The 26,884-nt window shown below is 40.8% G+C and overlaps 2 protein-coding genes across 6 annotated transcripts in view; one reads left to right on the top strand and one right to left on the bottom strand.

Moving 5' to 3' along the window:
* The window catches only part of LOC136871877 (uncharacterized), a 33,067-nt gene extending 22,413 nt beyond the window's left edge, over window positions 1–10,654 (top strand). The window contains exon 3 of the mRNA XM_067145533.2: window positions 8,683–10,654. Coding sequence (XP_067001634.2) covers window positions 8,683–8,792 — 110 coding nt within the window. The 3' untranslated portion in view covers window positions 8,793–10,654. The remainder of the gene's footprint in view (window positions 1–8,682) is intronic.
* Window positions 1–26,884, bottom strand: part of LOC136871878 (uncharacterized) — a 104,548-nt gene that overhangs the window by 39,830 nt on the left and 37,834 nt on the right. For 2 of the 5 annotated variants that reach the window (XM_067145534.2, XM_068227234.1), the window contains one exon: window positions 19,718–22,927. The exons of 2 other annotated variants lie outside the window; for them this stretch is intronic. In XM_067145534.2, the coding sequence (XP_067001635.2) occupies window positions 20,074–22,569 (2,496 nt within the window). In that variant the 5' untranslated portion in view covers window positions 22,570–22,927 and the 3' untranslated portion in view covers window positions 19,718–20,073. Of the gene's footprint in view, window positions 1–19,717; window positions 22,928–26,884 lie in introns of those variants that run through there. One more of the 5 variants, XM_068227235.1, reaches the window with a different exon arrangement.

The raw sequence follows: 26,884 nt of genomic DNA, 5'->3' as shown, positions 1-26,884 counted from the left end.
ACGTCCTCACAATATGATCACGTGATAGTAACGAGTAAACAAATGATGCCCTAACCGTATTCCGCACGGCAGAAAAACCCTGAAACCGATAACGGAAGTGCCCCTATCAGCCGGTGTACATCGTGTATACTGCCCTATTCGTCCAACTTACATGTTTACTGTATAAATGTTTAGCTACGGCATAGAAAAGATGCCTGGACGACTCTCTGCGGTGGAGGCCGACTGGATGAATGGAATCTGGACAGACGCAAGCTAAAATAGCCAGATGCCTTAATAGGCATCGGGCAATTGTTTCTTGGATCTGGCACCAGATTTTAGAATCCGAAAAATGTGTCCCTAAGACCAGGACAAGGACGACCAAGAGTGACATCCGAAAGAGAGAACCGCTAATAGGCCATAAAGGCGAGACTGTACAACCGCACGACTGCACGGCAGTTGACATCTGGCCTCACAGTAGCCACTGTAACTGTTGTACCGAGGAAAACGGTGTAAAGAAGCCTTAGGCATAGAGGCTCCTCTCACTGTCGGCGACCAGCTGTATGTGTACCCCTGAGGCGTGTGTTCAAAGACGTCAGGAGTGGAGCCAACAACTAATCATCTGCATAGCCGAACAGTGGGCCAACTTTCTATTTACGGAAGTGTCCCGACTCGGTCTTCAGAATGATTCACGGCAGATTCTCATTTGGTGAGATCCTGGAATATGATTTCAGCCCTAAACATTGTGGAAAGGGATCATTATGGTGGTGGCGGCACAACTAGATAACCATCCTCTCTGAACAAATTAAGTGCAAATAACAATGAAAATAAAATCGGATGAATTTGAATATTAAATAAAAAATAAACCATTTTATTATGCCGAAAAGGATACAGAACCCTAGAAATTTACATACCCCTGATTAATCCTCTCTTACATATAAAGCGAATGACGAAGTCAGAAGTAGTCACGTCATCGGCTAGTATGAGTTCGAATGTCTCCTGCAGGCCGAGGTTTCATCTTAGGCGAGGGAGATCGGCGCACTCTGTGAGGATGTTGGTCACGGTGAATTCGGTACCTCATGAACACACTGGGATCTTTCCTCTTCAGGAGGAGTGTGTAGATTTTTCATGACCTATCCTCAGCCTACACAAAACAACGGTCTCTCTCCGTGAAGGCTGGAAAGAGGACCGTCACACGACAGTTGTCTTCTTTTGGAAATTCGGATAGCTAGCAATTCCGACTCCCAGGATGCCAAGATGGTTCGACGCAGCTGAGAACAAATATGCCTAGCAGGTGCTTTCACAGATATAGGTGGTAAAAGTACCGCTTCTTTTCTGCTTGACCATCAGTTTAATTTTCCGCAAACCCAACGTGTCTTGGAAACCACGCGAATGTGATTCTGTTGCCAGTATCGCGAAACCAGGCTAGAAGTTCATGAATCTGCTGCACCAGTTGGTGTTGCGTGAAGCAGGTATCAACAGACTGCAGAGAATTTAACGAGTCTGTACACACGAGGAAATGGTCTCGTTTCTCGTTCAGCGCAAACTGCAGGTTTTCTAAACAGACAAAAACCTCCGAAGTATGTACGCTACAGACACTGGAAAGCAAAATCTTCGTGTTAACATTATCGCGTCCGGATACTGGCGAACGAAGTCTTGGAAATACCTCGATGAACAGAGGCATCTGTGTTCATCTTGATTCCATGGAGTAGATACAGTTGTACAATACCTGATTAAAAAAAATTGAATCACCCAGAAGGGGAGGAGGATACGAAATGAAACTTCACGTCTTGAGAGGGTATGTGATGTTATTTCAGTGATTACAAAATCGAGTGAAATTTACAAAGAACTTGTCGGTAGGAGCCCAGTTATCAGTATGACGTTGCACCCCCTCTGGCCTGGATGCAGGCACTGATTCGGTTGAGAAGGGTTCCAAAAAGCCGTTGTATCCTCTCCTCAGGCAAGCTGACCCACAACTTTTGTAGCTGGTCCTTGATATCCTGTATACTGGAATTGGGACTGAGTTGACGTCCGCGTTGGTCCAATACATGTTCTATCGGGGACGGATTTGGCGATCTTGCTGGCCACGAGAGAACCTCAACATCACGCAGACAGTTCATAGAGACACGTGCCGTGTGTGAATGAGATGTGGATGAGCATTGCCCTGTTGGAAAATGGCACCACGATACTGTTGCATGAGAGATAACACATGAGGACGCAGGATGTCCGTGACTAATCATTGTATCGTCTTAGTTCCCTCAATCACTACGAGCCGTGACCTGAAATCATAATCGATGGCTCACCCCACCACGACGCCAGGAGTAACACTGCTGTGCCTCTCCAAAATGGAAGAATAGGACCTTTATCCAGATCTCCACCATACTCGCAGACGATGGTCATCCGGCGTTGTGCAGAATCGGGATTCATCGCTGAACACAATGCGACGCCATACATCAGCAATCCATGCTTCCCGATCAAGGCACTACTCCAAACGTAGCCGTTTGTGTTGTGGTGTTAACGGCAGCCATTGTATGGGTCGGTAATTCCCTAGTCCGGCTTCTGCTAGTTTCCAACCAGTGGCGCGAATGATACAAAATATTATAGGCAGTCTATTACATATTCTCGGATGACAGGCGCAGTTGTGAAGGGGTCACAATGTGCTTGATGCACAATACAGCGATCCTCCCTCGCGCGTGGCTGTTAGACAGGGTCGAATGGAACCTTGACGACGAGTATGCCTGCCCTCACGTTCCCATGCAGTCCAACGTCGGGCCACTGCCACATCCGAATACCCCACAAACCTGGATATTGCACGATTCGATCAGCCGGGCAAATGGAGACCCACAATGAGGCTTCTTTCAAACTGTCAGGTGCTGATAACGCTGTCTCACACGAGTACGCCTGTGTCCTCAAAAAACTTACTTACTACCTATTTTCACTGGATCGGTCCAAACTAGCTAAGAAAATCGCCAGGAGCTGAACCCGGGCCTCTTTGATTTATAGACAGAGTGAAAGAGGCACGCCCCAGAAATAATAACAAAATAACGCAGATCTGGGGTTAATTTAAAAGAAACACATTTATTAACACAAAATGGGAAGAAATCAGTCCAAGACTGGCATAAAAGAACAAATAAATAGGGACATTGGAAGTCATCTACTAACATACATAACGTTCAACAACGGTCCATCCAAAGGGAGTGTTACTCAATCTCATAACTCTGTTGTATACCGCTATAAAGCACGGCAGATGAATCTGTTTAGTTACATAATATTTCCCTTACCACACAGTGAGCACAGTGTTTAAGATTAGATTCCAAAGTATTCCTTCTCGAAATAGGAAAAGTAATAATCCCGAGGTAGAAAGTAACAACCTTTTTACATCATCAGAATCTCTATTATCGTTTTTATTTGACAATCCCCACGGAGGTTAAATTCCTTATAAAATCAAAGATGCCAGCAAAATCAAGACCGGCTGTAAAGAACAATCATGGAACATAAAAGAGTAACAAAAAGGGTTGCCGTAGCTACAAGAAATAAATAAACACGCGGCAGAAAGGCGTAACAATGACGTTAAAATCCAAAAACAAACAGATAAATCGGCTAGGAAGGCCAGGAATGAAAGTAAGACAAAATGGGAACAATGATAATAATAAACAATAACTGGGTACTGAAAAGTAGCATAGGCCCGGTAATCACACCACACTCACGCACACACATAGAGACCAGCATACGAAGTATAAAGTACAAGAGTACGATGGCATGACACACAACGACGAGAATCGTGCTGCATAAAATGCTTCGATCAACGGCTCATGAATTCGATCTGAAAGCACAGATCAGAAACCTGGATTGCCACAAGAGGGGTATGGCACACCCAGTCCAAACACACAACGTAAACAACATATTTGCTGCATAACACGTATTCATATCGTATAAGAAGACGAACATGAATCACACAGTATCAGAGGACAAAACACAATGTAGAGCACGAACTCGAGCCGAGACATCGAAGATAAAGAAAAAATTAAAGGTCTCCAACCAAACACAGCAAGCAAACCCACCACGCACATGAACAATCGGGCCGATGCCACCTTACGCTCTAAGCCGAAATGAGCACACATAAGCAGACATGTAAAGGAATGGAGTTAACGGAATACAAGTCTGCAACAAGATATAAAAGAAATAACACACGAAACGAGAGACCTCCTTATAAACAGGCTAATAACTTATAACTATGGCAAAACGCGAATGATAGAAACAAATATTACCTCGAGAAGAAGTAGTCATAGTTCCGACTCCAAACTCTGAGAGTCGTACAGGATAACGTTTTAAAACATTTATAATACCTTCTGTAAGAGACGAAAGCCACATCACAAGACACCGTCTCCGTCTTTTCTTTCTCACCGTCCGACTGTTAAAGATTACACAACATGCAGATAAGATAAAAAGAAATGTTTTGGTGATCCTCATAGCATGAGCTATCATCTGTCTAAATAGGGATAAATTACACAGCGTGCACAAATGCGGTATATGAAGAATATAAAAATAAGACAAGCAGGTTACGAGGTGTGGCTCGGTCTTTCACAGTGACCACTCAACTCTGACGCTGTTCACGCTCCTTATACACCATACCAGGCCTGGTAACAACACTAAACACGAACAACTCTAATGTACTCTGGTGGTCGTTCTACCTGTCGCAGAGAATTGCAACTCTAATCACTTAGATACCGCCGATGGTGTGTACGCGTACGAAGTTACATTGACATCCGACCATTTATTCCGGGTGCTTCAATTTTTTGTCATGCAGTATATATCCAGCCGTGAAACTGGAACTGAGGCACCTCGTTAGGGGTCCGCTCAAACAAACCACAAGTTACTAATTCGAATCCCAAACGGCTGTGTGGCATTCGGCCGGCTTTCGTACCTCTAGTGGTATTGTGCATTAAAGAGGTGTTGATAACTTGGATGTTGCAGTATTTCACAAATTATGGCGGCGCACGTGAGGAGTACATGCTGCCGTTCTCAACATAAAAATTGAACTCCCGATTTAGGCGAGTAGGCCAGGAATGGGGCTAGCACGGAAAACTCAGGTTGCCATCCTAACTCCACTATGGAGTACACTATCTAAAAGGTTTTTTGACGCTGAGCGGTATGCCACAGTACCACAGTCCATTCGGGATAGAACCGTTGCCGTGTAAAATCGTAGCAGCACCCCACGTTCGAAAGCTCCACGATGTGGCACTAAAAATCTTTAAACATATTACGTCTCTTCACGCAGGCTACCTTCAACTAACGGATGTGGGGCTGCCACGTTAGACGCATGTCAAAATGGAGACCCAGGACCTTCAGGTGTCTAACATTGATAAGACACAGTTTCACAAGCGGAGCTCTGGTTCAGGACAAACAAGCCGACGTCATCAGAAGCGTACAACAGAGGTTTTCGCCGCTGAAAATCGAAAACCGTTTAGCAGGGCACTCTGTCGACTCTATTAATAGCTTTCTGTCTCTCAGTAACCGCCATCCTTCGGGAGCTGAAATGGAGAGCTAAATTGTCTACACATAGCGATGGAAAAAGACAGCGGGCCCAGGAGTGGCAACTATGCCGTTGATGACGATTGCGAACAGTATAACACTCAGAACATATCCCTGTGGTACGCCATTTTCTAAAATGTAGTTTTGAAGAAATGCATTCCCTACTCGGACTCGAAAGATTTGGAGTTCTCAATAAATATCGGTAGATTCTCCACTGCTGTAGGGTGGAGATAAACCCATAACGCCAGATTTCAATATTTGATTATGGATTTTGTCCGGCCCAGGAGCCGTGTCCCTGCACAGCGCGAGTGCACTCCACAATTCCCACTCCCTGAAAAGCACTTCAAATGAATACGAAGCACTAGAGGCAGATGACAGGTGCTTAATAAGCAGAAATGCAGGGTCGTATCTCCCAGAGATGGACGTATCGGTGAAATGTGACGCGATGTGATCTGCAATGACTGAAGGGATCATAACTATATCTCCAATACGGGAGATTCTGGAGACCGAGGACATTTTCTGGATTCCAACAATACGGCGCAGTTTGGTCCATATATGTACGTGCTGAAATGGAAATAGCCTTCTTACCCTCTCGAACCAAGAATCGGGCTTTAGTGCGGAGGTGCTTAAACCCAATATGGTTGGCTATCCGACAATAATTCTTCAAATCCCGCCGACGATCACAAGGCTGCTGCAATTTCGTCGGTCCACCATAGGATTTGTTCTCGGCGAGGTAGGCCGGACTAGGAAAGTATTGTTTCCTCTGCAGCAGGCATAATGACAGTTGTAATGGAACAAATGTGGTCGTCAAAAGATCCCAGCACCTCAACAGCCATCACTGTGCGTTGCGAAAACTCTGGCCATTTTTCCCGTCGAAGTACCCAGCGCTTCGGCGCGAATAAAATAAATTACAGTTGTTAAATATTAAATAAGTACAGCTACTTTCAGTTTCGGAAAGGGGCCTCAGAGCACAGTAGTATATCTTTTGAATGTGCACCTTGACTACCAAAACAATCTAGGGCACAGTATTTGGAATTCTCACTTTCGAAATTATGTGATATCTGAAAGGACATTAAACCTTCGACATCAGGCCAAAACTCAAAACGAACTAGGGTCTCTCAAGTGACCCAAGAAATAATTAGTATAAAATGAAGGTGCAAGAAATTTTGATTTAACTATGGGTTGTGTACCATGTCCAAAAATATGTGCGTTTCTCAACTGAACTTCACCTTCTAATTATTAATGGTATTGCAATTACACAAAATATGTCTTTTAGCTTTCTATGTTAGTACTGACATATTCGTTTCATAGTATAATATTAAATCGAGTACCAAGCGAGGCCCTATTTATACACATTTTAAATTTAAATTTTTGCGCAAATTTTCAATATTCTAATATGGAAGGCAATATTTGTTTTGAAAAATTCTTACGCACCGCAAATCCAGTTTGTTGTTCATAATTTCAGTTTAGTAAAACCTAATAATTATGCCGGAAGATGGGCCTGAGGCACCAACTGCACGAAACAAAGAGGGTCTGCGTCTTGTTTGAACCTAATAAGCACATGTACAGAGGAGCATAACTATGATAGAGCGGTGTCAAATTCAAGACCCGTTTAACAGGCGTTTAAAAGTGGAGGAAGCCAGCCGTGAAGAAACTCTGTTTCAAGATGGTCACTAACAGCCGTATATGAGCAGAGAACTTGGCGCGAGTAAAAAATTCGTTTCCATGTTATGGAAACTATTCAATGAACTACACGCTATTCAAAAGCGGTCAAAGTCAGGGTGTCGAAGAAATACATCTGCAGAGGATCGCTACCAGCCCATTCTTTGCAAATTTTTCTTGGGCAACACGAAATCATTTTCTGAAGTGACACCTTACATCCATGATTTCAGTCATAAACGGCAAACTTTCTTTCTTCCTTTGTTTGTTTGTTTGTTTGTTTGTTTGTTTGTTTCTTCCTTTCTTAATCCGTTTACCCTCCGGGGTTGGTTTTTCCCTCGGAATCAGCGAGGGATCGCACCTCTGCCGCCTCAAGGGCAGTGTCCTAGAGCGTGAGACTTTAGATCGGGGAGTAACAACTGGGGAGGAGGACCAGTACCTCGCCCAGGCGGCCTCACCTGCTATGCTGGACAAGAGCCTTGTGGAGGTGGGGGGGGGGCAGGCGGGGATCGGAAAGGATAGACAAGGAAGAAGGAAGGAAGCGGCCGTGGCCTTAAGTTAGGTACCGTCCCGGCATTTGCCTGGAGGAGAAGTGAGAAACGACGGAAAACCATTTCGAGGATGGTTGAGGTGGAAATCGAAACCCCCTCTACTCAGCTGACCTCCAGATGCTGAGCAAACGACACTGCAGCAGCGTTTGGAGGAAACTCAACAAGATGACTTACATGAAATTTCACATCAAATTTTAAGCCTAGTTAGAACTGCGCCAATACGCTGTGCTGCAGTAATTCGAGCTGGAGGAGGAAACACAAACTGAAGATTTCCCGAAGGAAAGAGAGAAAACGACATTTTTGTTTCCAATTTTCCTAAAAAGCCTTTTAATTTTACCAAATCAAACCCCATGGCTCAACAGCCCCGAAGGGCCATGGCCTACCAAGCGACCGCTACTCAGTCCGAGGGCCTGCATATTACGAGGTGTAGTGTGGTCAGTATGAAAAATCCTCTCGGACGTTATTCATGGCTTTCTAGATCGGGGCCGCCATATCACCGTCAGATGGCACCTCAATTCTAATCACGCAGGCAGAGCGGACCTCGAACCAGCCCTCAGATCCAGGTAAAAGTACCTGACCTGGCCGGGAATCGAACCCGGGTCCTCCGGATAAATGGCAAGCGCGCTAGCCCTACACCGCGGGGCTGGCTAATTTTACACCTCTTTAATTTCATGTATTCTTAATGCTTAGAGAAGTAATTCACTGTAAATTGTTACTCTATTGCCCGTAAGGTAAAGAATAAGGTGTTTTGTTATGCAACCAGTTTTTAGCAGAATGTTTCCTATAGGTATATTATATGGTCTCATGCAATACATGTTTTTTAAATTTGAAGAGTGATTATTTGCACTGTACAAATGATACACAAGATACTAGTACTGTACTAGCGTTTTTAGAACAATGCTTCCTCATTAAATTGTACTACTTCCAGCCCGTAAGCTAACGTGTTGCTCTCTCTCTCTTTCAGATTATCGTGTGATTCAATACGGTCCTTGCAAATTCCTGAATTATGATGGGAAGAAAGCAATGAAAGCTTACTCATATTCTGGAGGACAACGTTATCCTCCACACAAGTAACTTCATGTATTCTCACAAATTGATGATTTAGTACAAAACTTGTACTGAATAGCAGAGATCTTCAACTTGCATCCACCGGGCTGAATGTACACCCCGAATTGTATTTCTCTTACATTCCAGGAAGAATAGCCCATTCCTCATAGTTTTGGAAAACTGTGATTAGAAATGGATGTCATTGAAAAAGGATTCAACATGAGGCTAATTATATTCTGCTCAACTCCAGATAAACAGCAAGTTTTGTAGGAATCCTTTTGTATGTTATAAGCATTGTTTCTCCCCTATATCAAACATATAGGGCTGGAATATTTAATCGTAATAAGTATTCCAATAACCAGCACCCATCGACTGATCTCATATTAGGAGTAATTATTCATCCAACATTGAGATGATTATGCTAAAATTCCTTTTTCATAATCCGACCAGGCTATTTAGTTGCTAATAATTAGACATACCAAAGTTTGTATTCAGTCATTACCGAATTTAGCATGTATTTCAGAGGGAAAATGTAATTGTCCCTCGTAATTATTTTCTCACGAAATTGAGTTTCTTTGGCTTAAGTGGGGACGACACCTTTGACTGGCCAAAAATGCGATTTTTCAATTTATTTTTCATTTAAAATTGAACTTTTCTCTTAATAAAAGTGCAATACTTTTGTTATTATCTTCAATATTTTCAGAGTTATCACGAAAAACGTGAAGCCCTGTCACTTAAGTAAGCCCTTTTTTTTGGTAAGTTTGTTGTTCGTTTGTTATTCAGAACCATTTTCCTGACTACTCTGAAAGTTTTTAAGATGATATTTTGCATGCATGTATATTTCATATCGAATATATACTAGAATTATCGAGCTTGGTTACGTTTAAAAATATTTTCAAATGAAAAATAAAGAAAAAATGACTACTTGAAAATAACTTCAAGAAAGATATATTTATACTTGATGGATTTCACTGATTCTAGTATATTTTGTAGCTATAACATTACCGTAGAAAAATATTCATCTGTTTGGAAATTATCAGGGAAGTGGCAAAATAGTGGCCATGACACTGCCATTTTGAATAATTAAGTATATATTATGACATAGGTTTATACGATTTGTAAATATATAGGCATATTATTAAGAAATAATGTGTTTGTCTTACTACGTTTCATTTTAGTATCCATTTTAATTGCTGCGGGAAAAAAGTTTAATACAGCCCATTCTTCTATGTACAAAGGACTATTTCAATTTTAATCTTTATTTATATACATGGATACCATCATGAAATCTTCAATTAAAAGTATTTTCATGACCCCGACAAGCAAATGCACATGTGATCTCAGTGAACAAGTCTGTGATTTAAAAAATGTCTGTGATCGTCACCATGTTACTATTTGTATAAATTGAGTAAAATCGCTAGTGGATATTTCTCTTACAAACTGAAGTGATCGGAATGCGAAAGTGTACATGGTGTGATAATACCAAACATTATGCACAACTTGTGCGCATTTCAAAAAGTAATTAATAACAGTTTAATGTGATAAAATTTAATTTCAATGTAACCGTGATGAAAGTTGTTGAATATTATATATTCAGTCCGTAGGTCTAGTAGCTTATGAAGTGTTAAAATATTGGATGTATTTTTTGTGTAATAGTTTAACTTAATAAGCCAGATTTTGTTGTATTTACTTGTAGAAAATAAACATTAGCTGATCTATACTGCAAACATTCGGTAATCATGCAGTTTGCAAACCCGTCAAGAGGTCTTGAGTAAAACATAAAACAATGTTGAAGAATCATGTTGTAAATTGTTATTATGTTGGAATAGTGTGTATTGTAACATATTATTGTTAATATTAATAAAATGGGCATGTATTATAATATTCTATTATTTTTTAATATTCATCTCTGTTATTTAGACAAAGCATACCTACTGTAAAGTATTACAACTTATGAATTTCATGTTGGTTCCGTGTTGAAAATATAATATACATAAACTCAATTCTTATAAAAGAATTTTATTAATGGGTCCAAGGTCCTTAAAGTCAAATGCTTCCAGTCTCATCACGACCAGCACACAACAACATGTCATTATTTTATTCGAGTAACATTTATCATTTGATCTGATAACGAGAAACCGCTTGAACATTCTCCATCTTACAATCAGCAATATATTCAAGACCCGTTAAAGTGGGAATTTTTACTGCAACATCAATGTGTAGTTTTAATATGCTGTTTAATATGTTCTTTTAACATATAACTTTGTAATGATACTCAATTTTTTTAAAGTGTATAGCTAAATTTGATAGCAGCTGAAGATGGCCAAATATGATAGGCCGAAACATGTCCTGATGTTTTTAAGAAATGTTTACTGTAACAAGACAGGTACTGAATTAATAAATTTCTTTTATAAGAACTGAATTTATGTATGCTGTACAGTATGGTTATGCACGGCCTGGACTGTAACTTCCTCTTATCCATTGCTTCTCGGTGGTAGCTCGTTACTCGTTGAGTTACTCAGAGGGAATCCGTTTCTTACCACCCGCTAACAAACAGCATTTCATGCATATCAGATAAGTTACAGTATGTTAATCGCCCTACAATGGGCTTATGTCGTTTGTTTGTTTGTTTGTATATCAGACACTTATATCTAGAATCACTCAGTTTATTTTCTCATTTTTAGATAGATGACTTCAAAATTCAAAGGTCGTTTCTTTTGGCACGAGTATCTACTCATCTACGTATCTACGAGTGCTGTCCTACTATGCTCATCACGGAAACTTTTGGATTCTGGTTTTCTTCCCCTGGCGCATTTCGTCTCTCCTTAGCCAACCTGTTCGCCTTAGGCTCCCCTAAGATGCCCATATTGATGGCAAGCTTAGCGGGGCACCAAGTAAACATGAAGCACTGAGTACCAGAGCTCCCGTCGTCATACAAACATGTATCCCATTGCGCATACATAGTTTAATAACAATAATAATAAACATAAATCTATATAAATAAAGTTGTAGGGGGTCCGCTATCTGTAATTTCGTTTGTTTTGCCAATTTTTCAAATATTTATAAGTAGGTCAACTCAAGATCGAATCTGTGGTTTTTATTTTTCGTGTCTGCTCTGTTTATTCCACCATCACGACGAAACGGCTGAATATATCTGGAACAAACGTCATATTTAGAGTATACTCATCCCGTGGAAGGTTTCAATATGCATATGATTTGAAAACCTTCGAATAAACAGGGGGTTTATAGGAAAACTAGAACAGTTTTCCTCAATTTTCTCTTATACTGTTGATTTTCTGTAAAATTCGTGGACTGTATATGAAACGCCTCTTCATTATAAACAACTTTTGTAATGATCATAATTTATCTTACTCTTCAAATGACGGAGAAAATTACTATTTTCTGCGGGTATCATGCTCTGCATTGAGTGACTGACAGACGACTGACCCCTACAGGTTATCATGGCAACGTCTCTGACTGCTTGCCAGCGGTGAAGTAACGTATTACCATTTTCGCCCTCATTCCTGTAAACTCGTGGTTGTTCCTAGCGTAGAAAGCAAGAGAGATGTCAATCGGCCATTCTGCGGGATATTAGCGGAATATCGTTGGAGGTTATAACCGGCCTCGAATAGCTTAAGTAATAACACCATAAGTCATCTTATTATATGTTTATCTAAGAATCCCTGCGCCTAAATTTCTCCTCTGTTACCGCTTTCTTATATCCGTAACTCACACCAGCATAATTTATTGAGAGAAATTTGATTTTCCAATACGTCCACTCCCATTTATGTACCATTTAACTGAACTTATTTGTACCTTGGTGTACCATTTCTTTTCATGACTTAACATATTATCACCGACACTGAAAAAGCATGCTTTACGGCAACACTATTTATTGCACCAGTTGCGATGTATGAATGATACTCTGGAGTATCACTTACGTGCTCCCAGTTCCATTCCCTATCGTGTAAAATATGATTAGAAGCCGTTGGTGTGGCATCAGTTGTAGGCCTAAAATTCAGTGACATACTCGACGACAAAACAGCACTTTGTTCACCCCTATCAGCGCTCCCGTCACAGTCACACGAACTATTTTCACTATCTTCATTGCCAATAAATTCTTCGTTGCTTATTTCTGTATCAATGTCACTCTCTTCTAAAAATTCCCTTATAATCGCTTTGTCACTCAACTTGGAGGCAGCCATGATTTCGCTTACGATGAAGTTGCTAAGATACAGGTCATTCATTCCACAGAATAACTGCACAGGAGTGCTTATCGAATACATCAATGAAATAAAACAGTGCTTCAATCTGTCAAGAGGTTACCTTACTAATATCAAATCCTTTCACAAAGGAAACCGGCTAGGAGCGAGTCCGGAAATAAACACTATGCGCGGATGGAGAGATCCGTCTTTGTACCGGAGTGCGGTCGAGAGCCGGGACGGAGACATCCGTCTTTGTACGGGAATGGGTTAAGTAATAACACCATAAGTCATCTTATTATCTATTTACCTAAGAATCCCTGCGCCTAAATTTCTCCTCTGTTACCGCTTTCTTATATCCGTAACTCACACCAGCATAATTTATTGAGAGAAATTTGATTTTCCAATACGTCCACTTGGTATTCAAATATTTGTCGTTATCCGGCTGTCCTCAGTTATAATCCATTTTCTATTAATTTCAACTTTCTTAACTGTATTATTTTCTTCCCTAATTACGACGTATGTACGCGAGTGCTAATCTCGATACCTCGACACTCTTTCCTTTGAGAAAAAATGTCAAGCTATACAAATGTATAACTTTCGGCCGCGGAAAATATCGAAATATGGATGCAATTTTAATGACGGTGCAGACCTTCGTTTCGGGATAATTGGTGGCTAAACGGTAAGACGTATTACAAAACAGATAGCACAATCGCCGTTCTATTGTTGATACGATTGTTGAAACGTAAGATAGCGCTGCATTTCTCGATTATAATCAAATATTTCGAACTCGATTGTGACTTGCATTAAGAAAATTGGCCTGCCTTTTAATGAAAATTCTCCATCTCTATTGTGAATGGCAGTTACCAAGTGAGCCTGCTGTTATAGTACAAACTCCCGACCTCGAGTGTGATTGGCAGTAGGAAGTGTGGCCTGCCATTATCTCAAAACTTCCCTAATGCCTACCTTACATTGGAAACAACGTATTTTTTCCTCCCTGCTTTGTTTCTAGCATAGCGCTAAGAGGCATGCAATTTAATATAATCTTACTCACTGCCCTTCCAGAAATGTACGGATAAATCCGTATAAAATGTAGATTACCGTAGCGAAGCACGTGTACATTTGCTAGTTGATAATAATATGCTGTGGCATTCAGATGTGTTGGGACCTATGCCGTCAGGCGGTTACTGTTGCAGCTTACATTTCGCTCCCACCCGACGGGTTGTGGATACCGTCTGGGATTTTGAATGTAATTGCACACGTAAGAGGCCCTTCCCCTAACAGCACGCAAATAAAATTTGACCAGTCTACCCAACTAACCCCCGAGAGGGGAACGATGGCACATGACCCTTTCAGTCACCTTCTACGACAGGCAGGGTTGTATTCAAACCCTCTCACTCACAACGGGGTCCAAGTTATGGTTCCAATGTCATAATCCATTTCTGCGCCTAGGTCGCCTCCCCCCCCCCCCCACCTAAGTCGCCTCTTATGATAGACAGGGGATACCGTGGATATATTCTTCGTCTGTATTCCCCACCACAGGGGTCAATGAAGGTCGGTTAAGTAGATGGGAACAATGCCAGACTTCGTCGTGGAAAAGACAGAGAAACAATATACACTCTGGGTAACATCAGTCATAAAGAATCGACTGAAAAAATGAAAAAGGCTGAAGACCAAAGTAAATCCTACTAATATTACAGTAGAATAAAAACATCCACATCACTCAAGGGTGGAAGAGTAGCCTACTCATTCAGACGGCAAGGAAAGCAGAAACAGAATTTCTTAGTGAGTCAATCAACTGAGTCTGTGGTGGTACCTTGGAATCAAAACTATCAACTTTAAGAAATCCAAACTTAATCCTGTACAATATACCTGATGACGATAAAGAAACAGTCAGATTTCAAAATTCAGAAATAGTACAGCAGAAACCCGAACTTCATCTATTGTAACAAGGAAAATAAACGGAACATTGTAGTGCGAGCGGCCTCAACAGCGTAGAAAAAGCTCTTGCAAAAAAAATATCAAAATGGTTGGTAATGTGCAAAGCAGAAAACTATATCGTTTCTACCACGAGTTTCAAATTTAGCCGATTTAATCACAAACATACTAAATGCGAAGACGAAGAAACTTGTCCTCTGTGCGCAGGGAACCATAAACTGAAGGAAAGTGCAGCTTCACCTACTAGTTACAGATGCAACAAATATAATAAAGGGGAGAAAACGTGCTCTCACTGAAAGAAACTGCACCTGTCTACCTGCATTTATCAGGAAATATAAATATAAAATTGATTATTAATATCTTCTTCTAAAAATAAAACTCAGTTAAAAGCCCACAGTTAAATATGCAACTTTGAGGTTCAGCAGATTATCACATTACACAACTAGTTGCGGAACTAAGAACAGATGTAGCTTTTATACAAGAATATTACTTATTTCAGAATAAAATGGCATTCCTTCTTCTTCTTCTTCCCCTTTTTTTGCTACAGCTTTTTCCCACACCTGGGGGGCGCGCGTGCGAACTGCGTCGCACAGGTGGATTTTGCCCTGTTTTACGGCCGGATGCCCTTTCTGACGCGAACGCTATATGGAGGGATGTAATCGCTATTGCGTGTTTCTGTAGTGATTGGTAGTGTGGTATGTTGTCTGAATACGATGAGGTGAGTGTTGGGACGGACATATACACCCAGTCCCCGAGCCAGAAGAAATAATCAGAAGCGATTAAAATCTCCGACCCGGTCGGGAATCGAACCCGGGAACCTCTAAACTGAAGGCCAGTACGCTGATCATTCAGCCAACGAGTCAGACACTAATGGCATTCCATCTAAATATAGATTTATTCACCTGCGGTGAGGTTAAATGCAGAACAGCAATAGTTGTGCTGAACAAATCAATTGACACCTTGATAATTAACCAGTTGTCCGATGAAAATGCAGTAATCATTGAATGGCGCCTTAAGTTTCTTAGTCACTCGGCTATACATCGACAGTCAGCGAGATATCGAAATCGGCATATCTAAAGTCAAAAGGATACGGAATTTTGCACAAGGAAACGGTGTATTAATAGCTGTTGGCAGCAATGCGAGATCTCGACTTCGGTATGGTTACGTAACCAGTAAGAGAGGAAAACGTTTTGAAGAATTTATAACCAGCTATACATCACGAATTAAGATATTAGATTACCAACCTTTCAGTCCAGCAGAGTCCGACTCGTTGGCTGAACGGTCAGCGTACTGGCCTTCGGTTCAGAAGGTCCCGGGTTCGATTCCCGGACGGGTCGGGGATTTTAACCTAATTGGTTAATTCCTACGGCACGGGGGCTGGGTGTATGTATTGTCTTCATCATCATTTCATCCTCATCACGACGCGCAGGTCGCCTACGAGAGTCAAATAGAAAGACCTGCACCTGGCAAGCCGAACCCGTCCTGGGATATCCCGGCACTAAAAGCCATACGACATTTCATTTCAGTCCAGCAGAGGATCCAGTAACGTTCATTGAACTATTTATAACCAAGTGCTGGTTAATGAAGTAATGAATTGGGACAGTGCTTTGGAAGAAAGCTGTTCTACCCGCAGTATAATCACATTCGAAATAGTATTATTTCCAACCAGGAATTACATACAATTCGTTGTAAAGGAAAATTACTCTTCAGTGAACATAAAGGTAGCGAAGGCACAACTGAATTATGAAGCAAGTGACGTATATCAACTGGATTAGTAATTACAGGAAATAGCCTTAAGGCGTCCACCTCTGGGGTGTAGTGGTTAGTGTGATTAGCTGCCACCCCCGGAAGCCCGGGTTCGAGTCCGGCTCTGCCACGAAATTTGACAAGTGGTACGAGGGCTGGAACGGGGTCCACTCAGTCTCGTGAGGTCAACTGAGTAGAGGTGGGTTCGATTCCCATCTCAACCATCCTGGAAGTGTTTTTCCGTGGTTTCCCACTTCTCCCCCAGGTAAATGCCGGGATGGTACCTAACTTAAGGCCACGACCGCTTCCGTTCCTCTTCCTTGTCTATCCCTTCCAATCGTTCCATCCTCTCCCCCCCCCCCCCCGCAAGGCTCCTGTTCAGCATAGCAGGTGAGGCCGCCTGGGCGAGGTTCTGGTCATCCTCCCCAGTTGTATCCCCGACCCAGAGTGTGAAGCTCCAGGACACTGCCCTTGAGACTGTCGAGGTGGGATCCCTCGCCGAGTCCGAGGGAAAAACCGACCCTGGAGGGTAAACAGATAAAGAAGAGAAGAAGAAGAAGAAGAAGAAGAAGAAGTCAATCAGACATAGAAGATATGGTTATTAAATTTCAAGCTATAATTACAGAAACAAGCCAGAAATCCTTTGAGGGGAGTCATGATTATAACGTTACAATTTTTTTACCAAAAGATCGAATTTTCAATTTTAACCTTAAAAATTCCCAAAATTTTCCTCTTTCAGGTGCCGTTATCACTTTTGACCTAACGCCATTTTTAAAGCTGTAAATGCCGGATTTAAAGGAAAGTGGCACGGCGTATATAGATCAAACATACGATCCATTCTCTCACGTCAGACAATATTGGCTTCAAAGTTCTTTCGGACTGCTATTTCAATAATCCCGCAGGAATATACGAGGGTAATCCCAAAAATAATGTCTCCTATTTTCTTTTATAAATACAGAACTCTGTTCGTGTGGCTGTTGATTACAATATTGTGAAGAGTGTTTTCCGCGCTCGCACATAAACATGCGCCCGCCGCGCTGAGGCACTTAGTCTTGGTTTTGCGGCAGTTGAGAATAGAGCTCCCGTTGAATGTTACCGCCAAGTGCATGGATGTGGTGTAGAGAGTTTGCAGCACGTCGGATTGAAATTCACGACGAACAAAGGAGTGAGAGACCGTCAATTTCCGTCGAGACAGTCCTGAAGGTTGAGCAAATCATGCGTGAAGATTGGCGGATCACCCTGGACGATCTCTGCACTTTGGTTCCGGAGGTTTCCCCGAAGCGCCGCTCACAGAATTTTAACGAAAAAGTTGAAATACTGGAAGTATTGTAGAGTGATTATGCAGAAAAATAGCTAAATGTTCAATCTGTAAAATGATGTAAGCCATTGTAGAAATAAACAGGTCTATGTATTTATTTAAAATAGTAGGAGACCATATGTTTGGGATTACCTTCGTATTTACCTTGTAGTAGGCCTAGGCTGTGCATAGGAGACGCAATTCTGAGGGAGAAACTTACAGTCAAGAGCAGTGTTCATTCAAGTATCATTCTTAAAACTCTCAATTGAATTTTTCTAGCTTAAAATATTATCACCTCATTGCCATATATAGGGGCTGCCTGGCCGAGGCGGTAAAGGCGTGCTCGGTTCGTCCGGAAGGACGTGGGTTCGAATCCCCATCAGGAAGTCGTAAAATTGAAGAAACGAGATTCCCACTTCCGGAGGTACATATGGCCCTGAGGTTCACTCAGCCTACACCAAAAATGAGTACCAAGTTAATTCCTGGGGGCAAAGGCGGCCGGGAGTAAAGCTAACCACTCAACCCCATCACGTGCCGAGGTTAACAATGGTGGAAGCCTTTACCTTCCACTTCTCCAAGGGCCTTCATGGCCTGTACGGAGGTGACTTTGCTTTGCATTGCCATATATAAAATATAAAATGCTTCTTGCGACAGAGTTCTTATCAGATTCACCTCAAGGTTTCCGATAAAGTTTTCATTATGTACAGGAATTACAAGTAGTTCTGCGTTTTATTAACAGTTGAATATTACCTTCATAGTTTTATTCTTAAAGTAGCACCAAACTAGAGTTTTGCCTATTGCATGAATAATGAGAAATTGAAAAATTTATATCTCCAATAGTTTATACCTGACTGCAAAACCCAAAGTTATTATAAAGTATATGAGTATTTTTGATAAGTCGGTAAATATATATCCCAAAAATAATGAAAACTGTGCTGCAAGGAGCATTTTCCATGCAATATATAAAAGTAATAATAATTTGTTAATACATTTGCAACAAATTAACTAATCAACTTCAAATTTTTTCTGGTGCTCTATCTTATTAATATATGATTGTGTTTTAAATTTGGTTGTGATAAGTGGTAAATTGTAAAAGTTGGAAATTTCAGTCGTAACTCCCCTTAAACGACGAACACCTACAATGAAGGAAAGCAGCGGGAAATCGTTACCCTGACGGACAACGGAGTTCACGCTGCTGAGGTAAAAGCTCAATGAACAAAGGAAAAGGTTCGAAAGGACATCAGGAGACGATGAATTGCGTCAGGTAAGGAAACTGCAGTACCAAGGAACTAAAAGGCAATATCAGAACGCCATTCTTCAAGAGAAGCTGAAATCATGGAAAGAGTATTGCAGCGCAACAACCTAAAACCATTGGTATGCGTGTATAAACTAACATTAGGAAAAATAAGGAATAACAGCGCTCTGTCAACGCTAAAGAGAACGAATAGAACTTATACAGAGAATCTGAAAAATACTGTGATTTTCATTATAGCTGATTTCACTCCACATTACATATCGACGGCCTAGTTCTAATACCAGGTATCTCACAATGCTGTTCTATCCATTATTTTCCTTAAGGATGGTTATTGTGTTCATTTTCCTATGCTTATGTGTGAAGAAAAATGAACCTTAAATACACTATTCTGCAGGATTGTGAAAATTCGTCATACAAATAATATTCCTAGAGTGCAGTACGGTAAGGTCCATTTTGCTTTACACATTAGCATAGAAAATTGAACACAATGAAAATTGCTATCATGGACTGCATATCTATATGTGGCTGGGAGGCGTGACCAAATGGATATATACGTGGTATTAGAACTAGGACGTCGATATGTTAAATTCAGATTCAGACGAAGCTCATCGTCGTATCTAAAAACTTTGTCACAGAAATGCGTTCTTTATATTTGTGAAATAAAGTTTTTACAGTGCATTGTATCTTCTGGTATAAACTAGTGAACATTTGAGACATTGACATTGGAAATTAAGTCATAAAAAGTGAATTTGCAGGAGAAGAAAAAAGTAGTTTTTCCAACATTCTGAAGCAGATGTTACTGAAAATGCATTCATACATACATACATACATACATACATTATCACTATAGACTGTTATGCCTTTCAGCGTTCAGTCTGCAAGCCTCTGTGAATTTACTAAACGTCGCCACAATCCTCGATTTGCAATTAGTGTTGTGGTCTCATTTAGTTCTATACCTCTTATCTTTAAATCGTTAGAAACAGAGTCTAACCATCGTCGTCTTGGTCTACCTCTACTTCTCTTACCCTCCATAACAGAGTCCATTATTCTCCTAGGTAACCAATCCTCCTCCATTCGCCTCACATGACCCCACCACCGAAGCCGGTTTATGCGTACAGCTTCATCCATCGAGTTCATTCCTAAATTAGCCTTTATTTCTTCATTCCGAGTGCCCTCCTGCCATTGTTCCCACCTGTTTGTACCAGCAATCATTCTTGCTACTTTCATGTCTGTTACTTCTAACTTATGAATAAGATATCCTGAGTCCACCCAGCTTTCGCTCCCGTAAAGCAAAGTTGGTCTGAAAACAGACCGATGTAAAGATAGTTTCGTCTGGGAGCTGACTTCCTTCTTACAGAATACAGTCGATCGCAGCTGCGAGCTCACTGCATTAGCTTTACGGCACCTTGATTCAATCTCACTTACTATATTACCATCCTGGGAGAACACACACCCTAAATACTTGAAATTATCGACCTGTTCCAGCTTTGTATCACCAATCTGACATTCAATTCTGTTGAATTTCTTACCTATTGACATCAATTTGGTCTTCGAGAGGCTAATTTTCATACCATACTCATTGCACCTATTTTCAAGTTCCACGATATTAGACTGTAGGCTTTCGGCACAATCTGCCATTAAGACCAAGTCGTCAGCATAGGCCAGACTGCTTACTACATTTCTACCTAATTGAATCCCTCCCTGCCATTTTATACCTTTCAGCAGATGATCCATGTAAACTACAAACAGCAAAGGTGAAAGATTACAGCCTTGTCTAACTCCTGTAAGTACCCTGAACCAAGAACTCATTCTGCCATCAATTCTCACTGAAGCCCAATTGTCAACATAAATGCCTTTGATTGCTTTTAATAATCTGCCTTTAATTCCATAGTCCCCCAGTATAGCGAACATCTTTTCCCTCGGTACCCTGTCATATGGTTTCTCTAGATCTACGAAACATAAACACGACTGCCTATTCCTCTCGTAGCATTTTTCAATTACCTGCTGCATACTGAAAATCTGATCCTGACAGCCTCTCTGTGGTCTGAAACCACACTGGTTTTCATCCAACTTCCTTTCAACGACTGATCGCACCCTCCCTTCCAAGATGCCAGTGAATACTTTGCCTGGTATACTAATCAGTGAGATACCTCGATAGTTGTTGCAATCCTTCCTGTTCCCTTGCTTATAGATAGGGGCAATTACTGCTTTTGCCCAATCTGAAGGTACCTTACCAACACTCCACGCTAATTTTACTACTCTATGAAGCCATTTCATCCCTGCCTTCCCACTATACTTCACCATTTCAGGTCTAATTTCATCTATTCCTGCTGCTTTATGACAATGGAGTTTATTTACCATGCTTTCCACTTCCTCAAGCATAATTTCACCAACATCATTTTCCTCCTCCCCTTGAGCTTCGCTGTTCACAACACCACCAGGATGAAATCCTTTTACATTGAGAAGATGTTCAAAATATTCCCTCCACCTCTCCAGTGATTCCCTGGGATCTATTATGAGTTCACCTGAATTACTCAAAACACTGTTCATTTCCTTTTTCCCTCCCTTCCTAAGATTCTTTATTACTGTGCAGAAAGGTTTCCCTGCTGCTTGACCTAGCCTTTCCAGGTTGTTACCAAAATCTTCCCATGACTTCTTTTTGGATTCAACAATTATTTGTTTCGCTCTGTTTCTTTCATCTACATACAACTCCCTATCTGCCTCGGCCCTTGTTTGGAGCCATTTCTTATAAGCCTTCTTTTTACGTTTACAAGCTGCTCTCACTTCATCATTCCACCAAGATGTTCGCCTTTTCCCGTCTTTACACACAGTTGTTCCAAGGCATTCCCTGGCTGTTTCTACTACAGCATCCCTATATGCCACCCATTCACTTTCTATATCCTGAACCTGCTTAATGTCTACTGTTCGAAACTTCTCACTAATCATATCCATGTACTTCTGTCTAATTTCCTCGTCCTGGAGATTTTCTACCCTTATTCGTTTGCAGACAGATTTCACTTTCTCTACCTTAGGCCTAGAGATACTTAGTTCACTACAGATCAGATAGTGGTCTGTATCATCGAAAAATCCCCGGAAAACTCGTACATTCCTAACAGATTTCCTAAATTCGAAGTCTGTTAAGATATAATCTATTATGGATCTGGTACCCCTAGCCTCCCACGTGTAGCGGTGAATAGCCTTATGCTTGAAGAATGTATTTGTAACAGCTAAACCCATACTAGCACAGAAGTCCAGCAAACGCTTCCCATTCCCATTAGCTTCCATATCTTCCCCACATTTATCAATCACCCTTTCGTATCCTTCAGTTCTATTCCCAACTCTCGCATTGAAATCGCCGATAAACATTTTTTTTTTTATCCAAGATATCCCGCATAGTCAGTAAGTCCTTTTCTTCGGTTCGATGATGGTTAGTCTCCTTCCAAGTTGTTGTAAGATCTGTATGTTGTTGAGGATATTGTGCTCCTAGCATGGTTCTAACTCGAATGACTGCTTTGTCTTGACTGAGGTAAGTTCAGCTCTTGAAATCATCCAGCTTACAGTGCTAAAATTAAGGTGCCGAGTATCCAAATATCTCTTGCTTTCCATGGCGAAGTCACGAAAATCCCTAGACGTCATCATGATTACATGAAATGGTCGAAAATGTTTAGCCTCTCTGATTATTTCCGCCTCTTCTTCTGGAACCATTGTTGGGCATACGTAGTACCTGTTGATGAAAACAAAGAACAAGTATGAACGTTATGCCAAGATGCCGGCATTAACGACTTACCATTTTGAATTCAATAGGTTTAGGAGGCATTATGGTAATTGAAGTATCACTATGACGAACTATAATAGTTATAAACAAGGTTTACACACAGTTAACTTTCAACAAATGGCAAAGGTTATATCTAGAGGCATGAATTTTTCGCATTAACGATAATAATAATAATAATAATAATAATAATAATAATAATAATAATAATAATAATAATAATAATAATAATAATAATAATAATAATAATAATAATAATAATAATATTTGCTTTACGTCCCACTAACTACTCTTTTACGGTTTTCGGAGACGCCGAGGTGCCGGAATTTAGTCCCACAGGAGTTCTTTAACGTGCCCGTAAATCTACCGACACGAGGCTGACGTATTTGATCACCTTCAAATACCACGGGACTGAGCCAGGATCGAACCTGCCAAGTTGGGGTCAGAAGGCCAGCGCCTCAACCGTCTGTGCCACTCAGCCCGGCGCATTAACGATAAACGTGACAAAAAATCTTTTGAAGCGATTTTGCGATATCTTTACGAATCATATGTTTCTGGTTAAGAAAAGATGGATATTACGTTCGCGAATTAAAGCGAATTCAAGCGATAAGGCCATTTTAAAGCGAAATTCAATTATTTCGCGATAAGCGCGATATTATAGCGAAATCTGTAGTGAATAATGAACTTGACATGATGTTCCAAGATTATGTATGAAAAGAAAAGGAAGAGCGAACAAATATTCATCAACAGGAAATAAATATGTTATCATTAATGTTCTGGAAAATCTCTTTAAGACATGGCATCAAAGAAAAGGGGTTGCCTCCAGGCTTCTTGCCAAACGAAATGTTTGGAATGTTGTTCTTGTGGTGGCTGGTAATCCCACCCCAGCCTGTCTCCTTACGGCATTGTGCAATCCTGGAATCCCTAATGACGTCTACAAGCAGCACAACAGAGTGGTGTATTTCGGCTTCGTGGTCAGGTAAAATTAAGAAAGTGATCACAGACAGTAGATGGGTCGCTCGACAAGTGTTACGGTGCACAGCAGAGCTAAACAGTTAGCGAGTGAAGGTTTATACGTTTCGGAAAGCAATATTTTAATGTGTAAATTTTGTGATGTTCGTATCGAGTGGGAGAAAAAAGATACTGTCTCAAAACATTGTTTTAAAAATAAGGAACATTCAGACGTAAATTTAGCACTCCAACAGTGAAACGGCAGGCAACAATAGAACTCTCATTAGACACGCAAAAGAAAGCTAAGAGTGAAAAAACATACTTTTTTCACGAAACAACAGCGATGCTACTCAAAGCCAACATCCTGGTGGAGAAGGTAGACGACCCTGAAGTCCGGAAATGGCTTCAAAAGTATGTACCAGGTATGTACAGTCTAACAATTAAACCTCCACAATCAACGATCAGTGATAGTAAGACTACGTTTTCTAACACCGAGCTCGATAGCTGCAGTCGCGTAAGTGCGGCCAGCATCCAGTATTCGGGAGATAGTAGGTTCGAACCCCACTGTCGGCAGCCCTGAAAATGGTTTCCCGTGGTTTCCCATTTTCACACCAGGCAAATGCTGGGGCTGTACCTTAATTAAGGCCACGGCCGCTTCCTTCCCACTCCTAGCCCTTTCCTGTCCCATCGTCGCTATAAGACCTATCTGTGTCTGTGCGACGTAAAGCAACTAGCAAAAACGTTTTCTAAGATCTCTTTCTGATAAAGATATTTCTTTTTTTCTATTGGTTAGGATCTGGATACCTTCTCACAGCCAACCAACTAAGGAAACAATGATTAATTTCATTAAAGCGATACGGCAATGTCTATTGCGCGAAATAACGCGAAAATAAGGATCCTTCTCGCGAAATCGTTCAAGAATTTATGCGAAAAAATCATGCTTCTAGTTATATCTAATTCCACCAGAAGCACGGGCTGACTTAGTACATTCTCCATGTCAAACCTCGTTGACTTAACACAGGTTCCGTCTTGCTCCAATAGTTGAAAGTAATCTACTGTACCAGTTAACTAGCTAACTTTTCCATGTCATTGGCATGAGCGTTTAATGCAGTCTCCATGTAAAATCTAAATTCGATTTTTTTTTTACTAACTGCACTTCCTATCTCAACACTTTCATAAATCTGCCTCAATCTCATCCTTATTTTTGACAATATGAACGTGACTGAGGTATGAGTCACACTTGTAACTTCGTCTGAATCGGTTATTTAAAAAAATACACATGTCTACTATTACTAGTTTTGAGAAAAGTTGAAAAAAATGCCGACATCTTCTAATGTTTGGAATTTTTAAGATCTTTTGTAATAATCGTGATCATTTAACAAAAGTAAGTTTCCAAAACGAGTAATATGAGGACTGAAAGTTACTGGACATGTGTGATTTCTCAAATAAATGAACTCATGCTAGCAAAAACATAACAAAATGAACGTATTTAATGCTTACAAAAATGTAATTAAACTGTAATTATGTAATTTAATTTCATCTTTAAATTTCTCTTCATACAACAATAAGACGCAGCAGGTCGTTATGCTACTTAGGTTCCAAAATGGGTAAAAAGAAAAGTAAATAAATGCAATGTAAATTTTAATCTTATACCAGTTGCATAGTATTATTTGAAGTAATTCCACATACTGTATATGAGTTGACTATGTTTGTAACTATAAGAGATATTATAAGTAGAATTTTGTAAACAATATAAATTTATTAAGAATGACCTGTTTGTTTAATAGAAAAAAATTGTTAGCATAAATTGTATATTATTGTATTCTAGAATTTTTTTCTTCTCTTGTTAATTAAAATGGTTCATGTTTATGGGTTACTGTAGTCACGTCCTAGTTCGTGAACCATGGGCAACGGCTGAGTGGCCTAGTAAGTGGTCCTGAGAGTCGGGATACCAGTTGCTATGGAATGGGAGTGGGCATCTCGGACATATTCTGAGTCGTGGCCCTCCTTGTGCTCAGGCGGCTAGGGCTACACAATTCACCGGTGGTCCATAACCCGTTAGAGGAGAGATCCTCACTTGGACTATGTGCAAGTAGGGCAGCATCCTGCTTCATGAATTTACCGAGCTCAGAACACTTTAAGCAAGCCTCGGACCTATGGGAGTAATGGAGTCCCACTCCTATTTGACAGGCGAGGGACTCCTTGGAAACAACTTCGCGAACGAAATGGAATTCGATGGGGAGCTATCAATATTAATGGGGCTTATGGAAGAAAGAAGGTAGAACTTGCTGAGTCAGCAAAGAGGATGCATCTGGATGTGCTAGGAGTAAGTGATATTCGGGTAAGGGGAGATAAGGAGGAAGAGATAGGAGATTATAAAGTGTACTTGACGGGTGTTAGAAAGGGAAGGGCAGAGTCTGGGGTAGGGCTCTTTATCAGGAATACCATTGCACGCAACATAGTTTCTGTTAGGCACGTAAGTGAGCGAATGATGTGGGTAGATTTGTCAGTGGGAGGAATTAGGACAAGAATTGTGTCCGTGTATTCACCATGTGAGGGTGCAGATGAGGATGAAGTTGACAAGTTTTATGAAGCATTGAGTGACATCGTGGTCAGGGTCAACAGCAAGGATAGAATAGTGCTAATGGGCGATTTCAATGCGAGAGTTGGGAATAGAACTGAAGGATACGAAAGGGTGATTGGTAAATGTGGGGGAGATATGGAAGCTAATGGGAATGGGAAGCGTTTGCTGGACTTCTGTGCTAGTATGGGTTTAGCTGTTACGAATACATTCTTCAAGCATAAGGCTATTCACCACTACACATGGGAGGCTAGGGGTACCAGATCCATAATAGACTATATCTTAACAGACTTTGAATTCAGGAAATATTTTAGGAATGTACGAGTTTTTCGGGGATTTTTCGATGATACAGACCATTATCTGATCTGTAGTGAACT

Source organism: Anabrus simplex, chromosome 4 (assembly GCF_040414725.1).
Source record: "Anabrus simplex isolate iqAnaSimp1 chromosome 4, ASM4041472v1, whole genome shotgun sequence".
Taxonomy (NCBI): Eukaryota; Metazoa; Arthropoda; class Insecta; order Orthoptera; family Tettigoniidae; genus Anabrus; species Anabrus simplex.
Note: the sequence above shows the minus strand (reverse complement) of the source record. Positions and strands in the feature narration are given on the sequence as shown.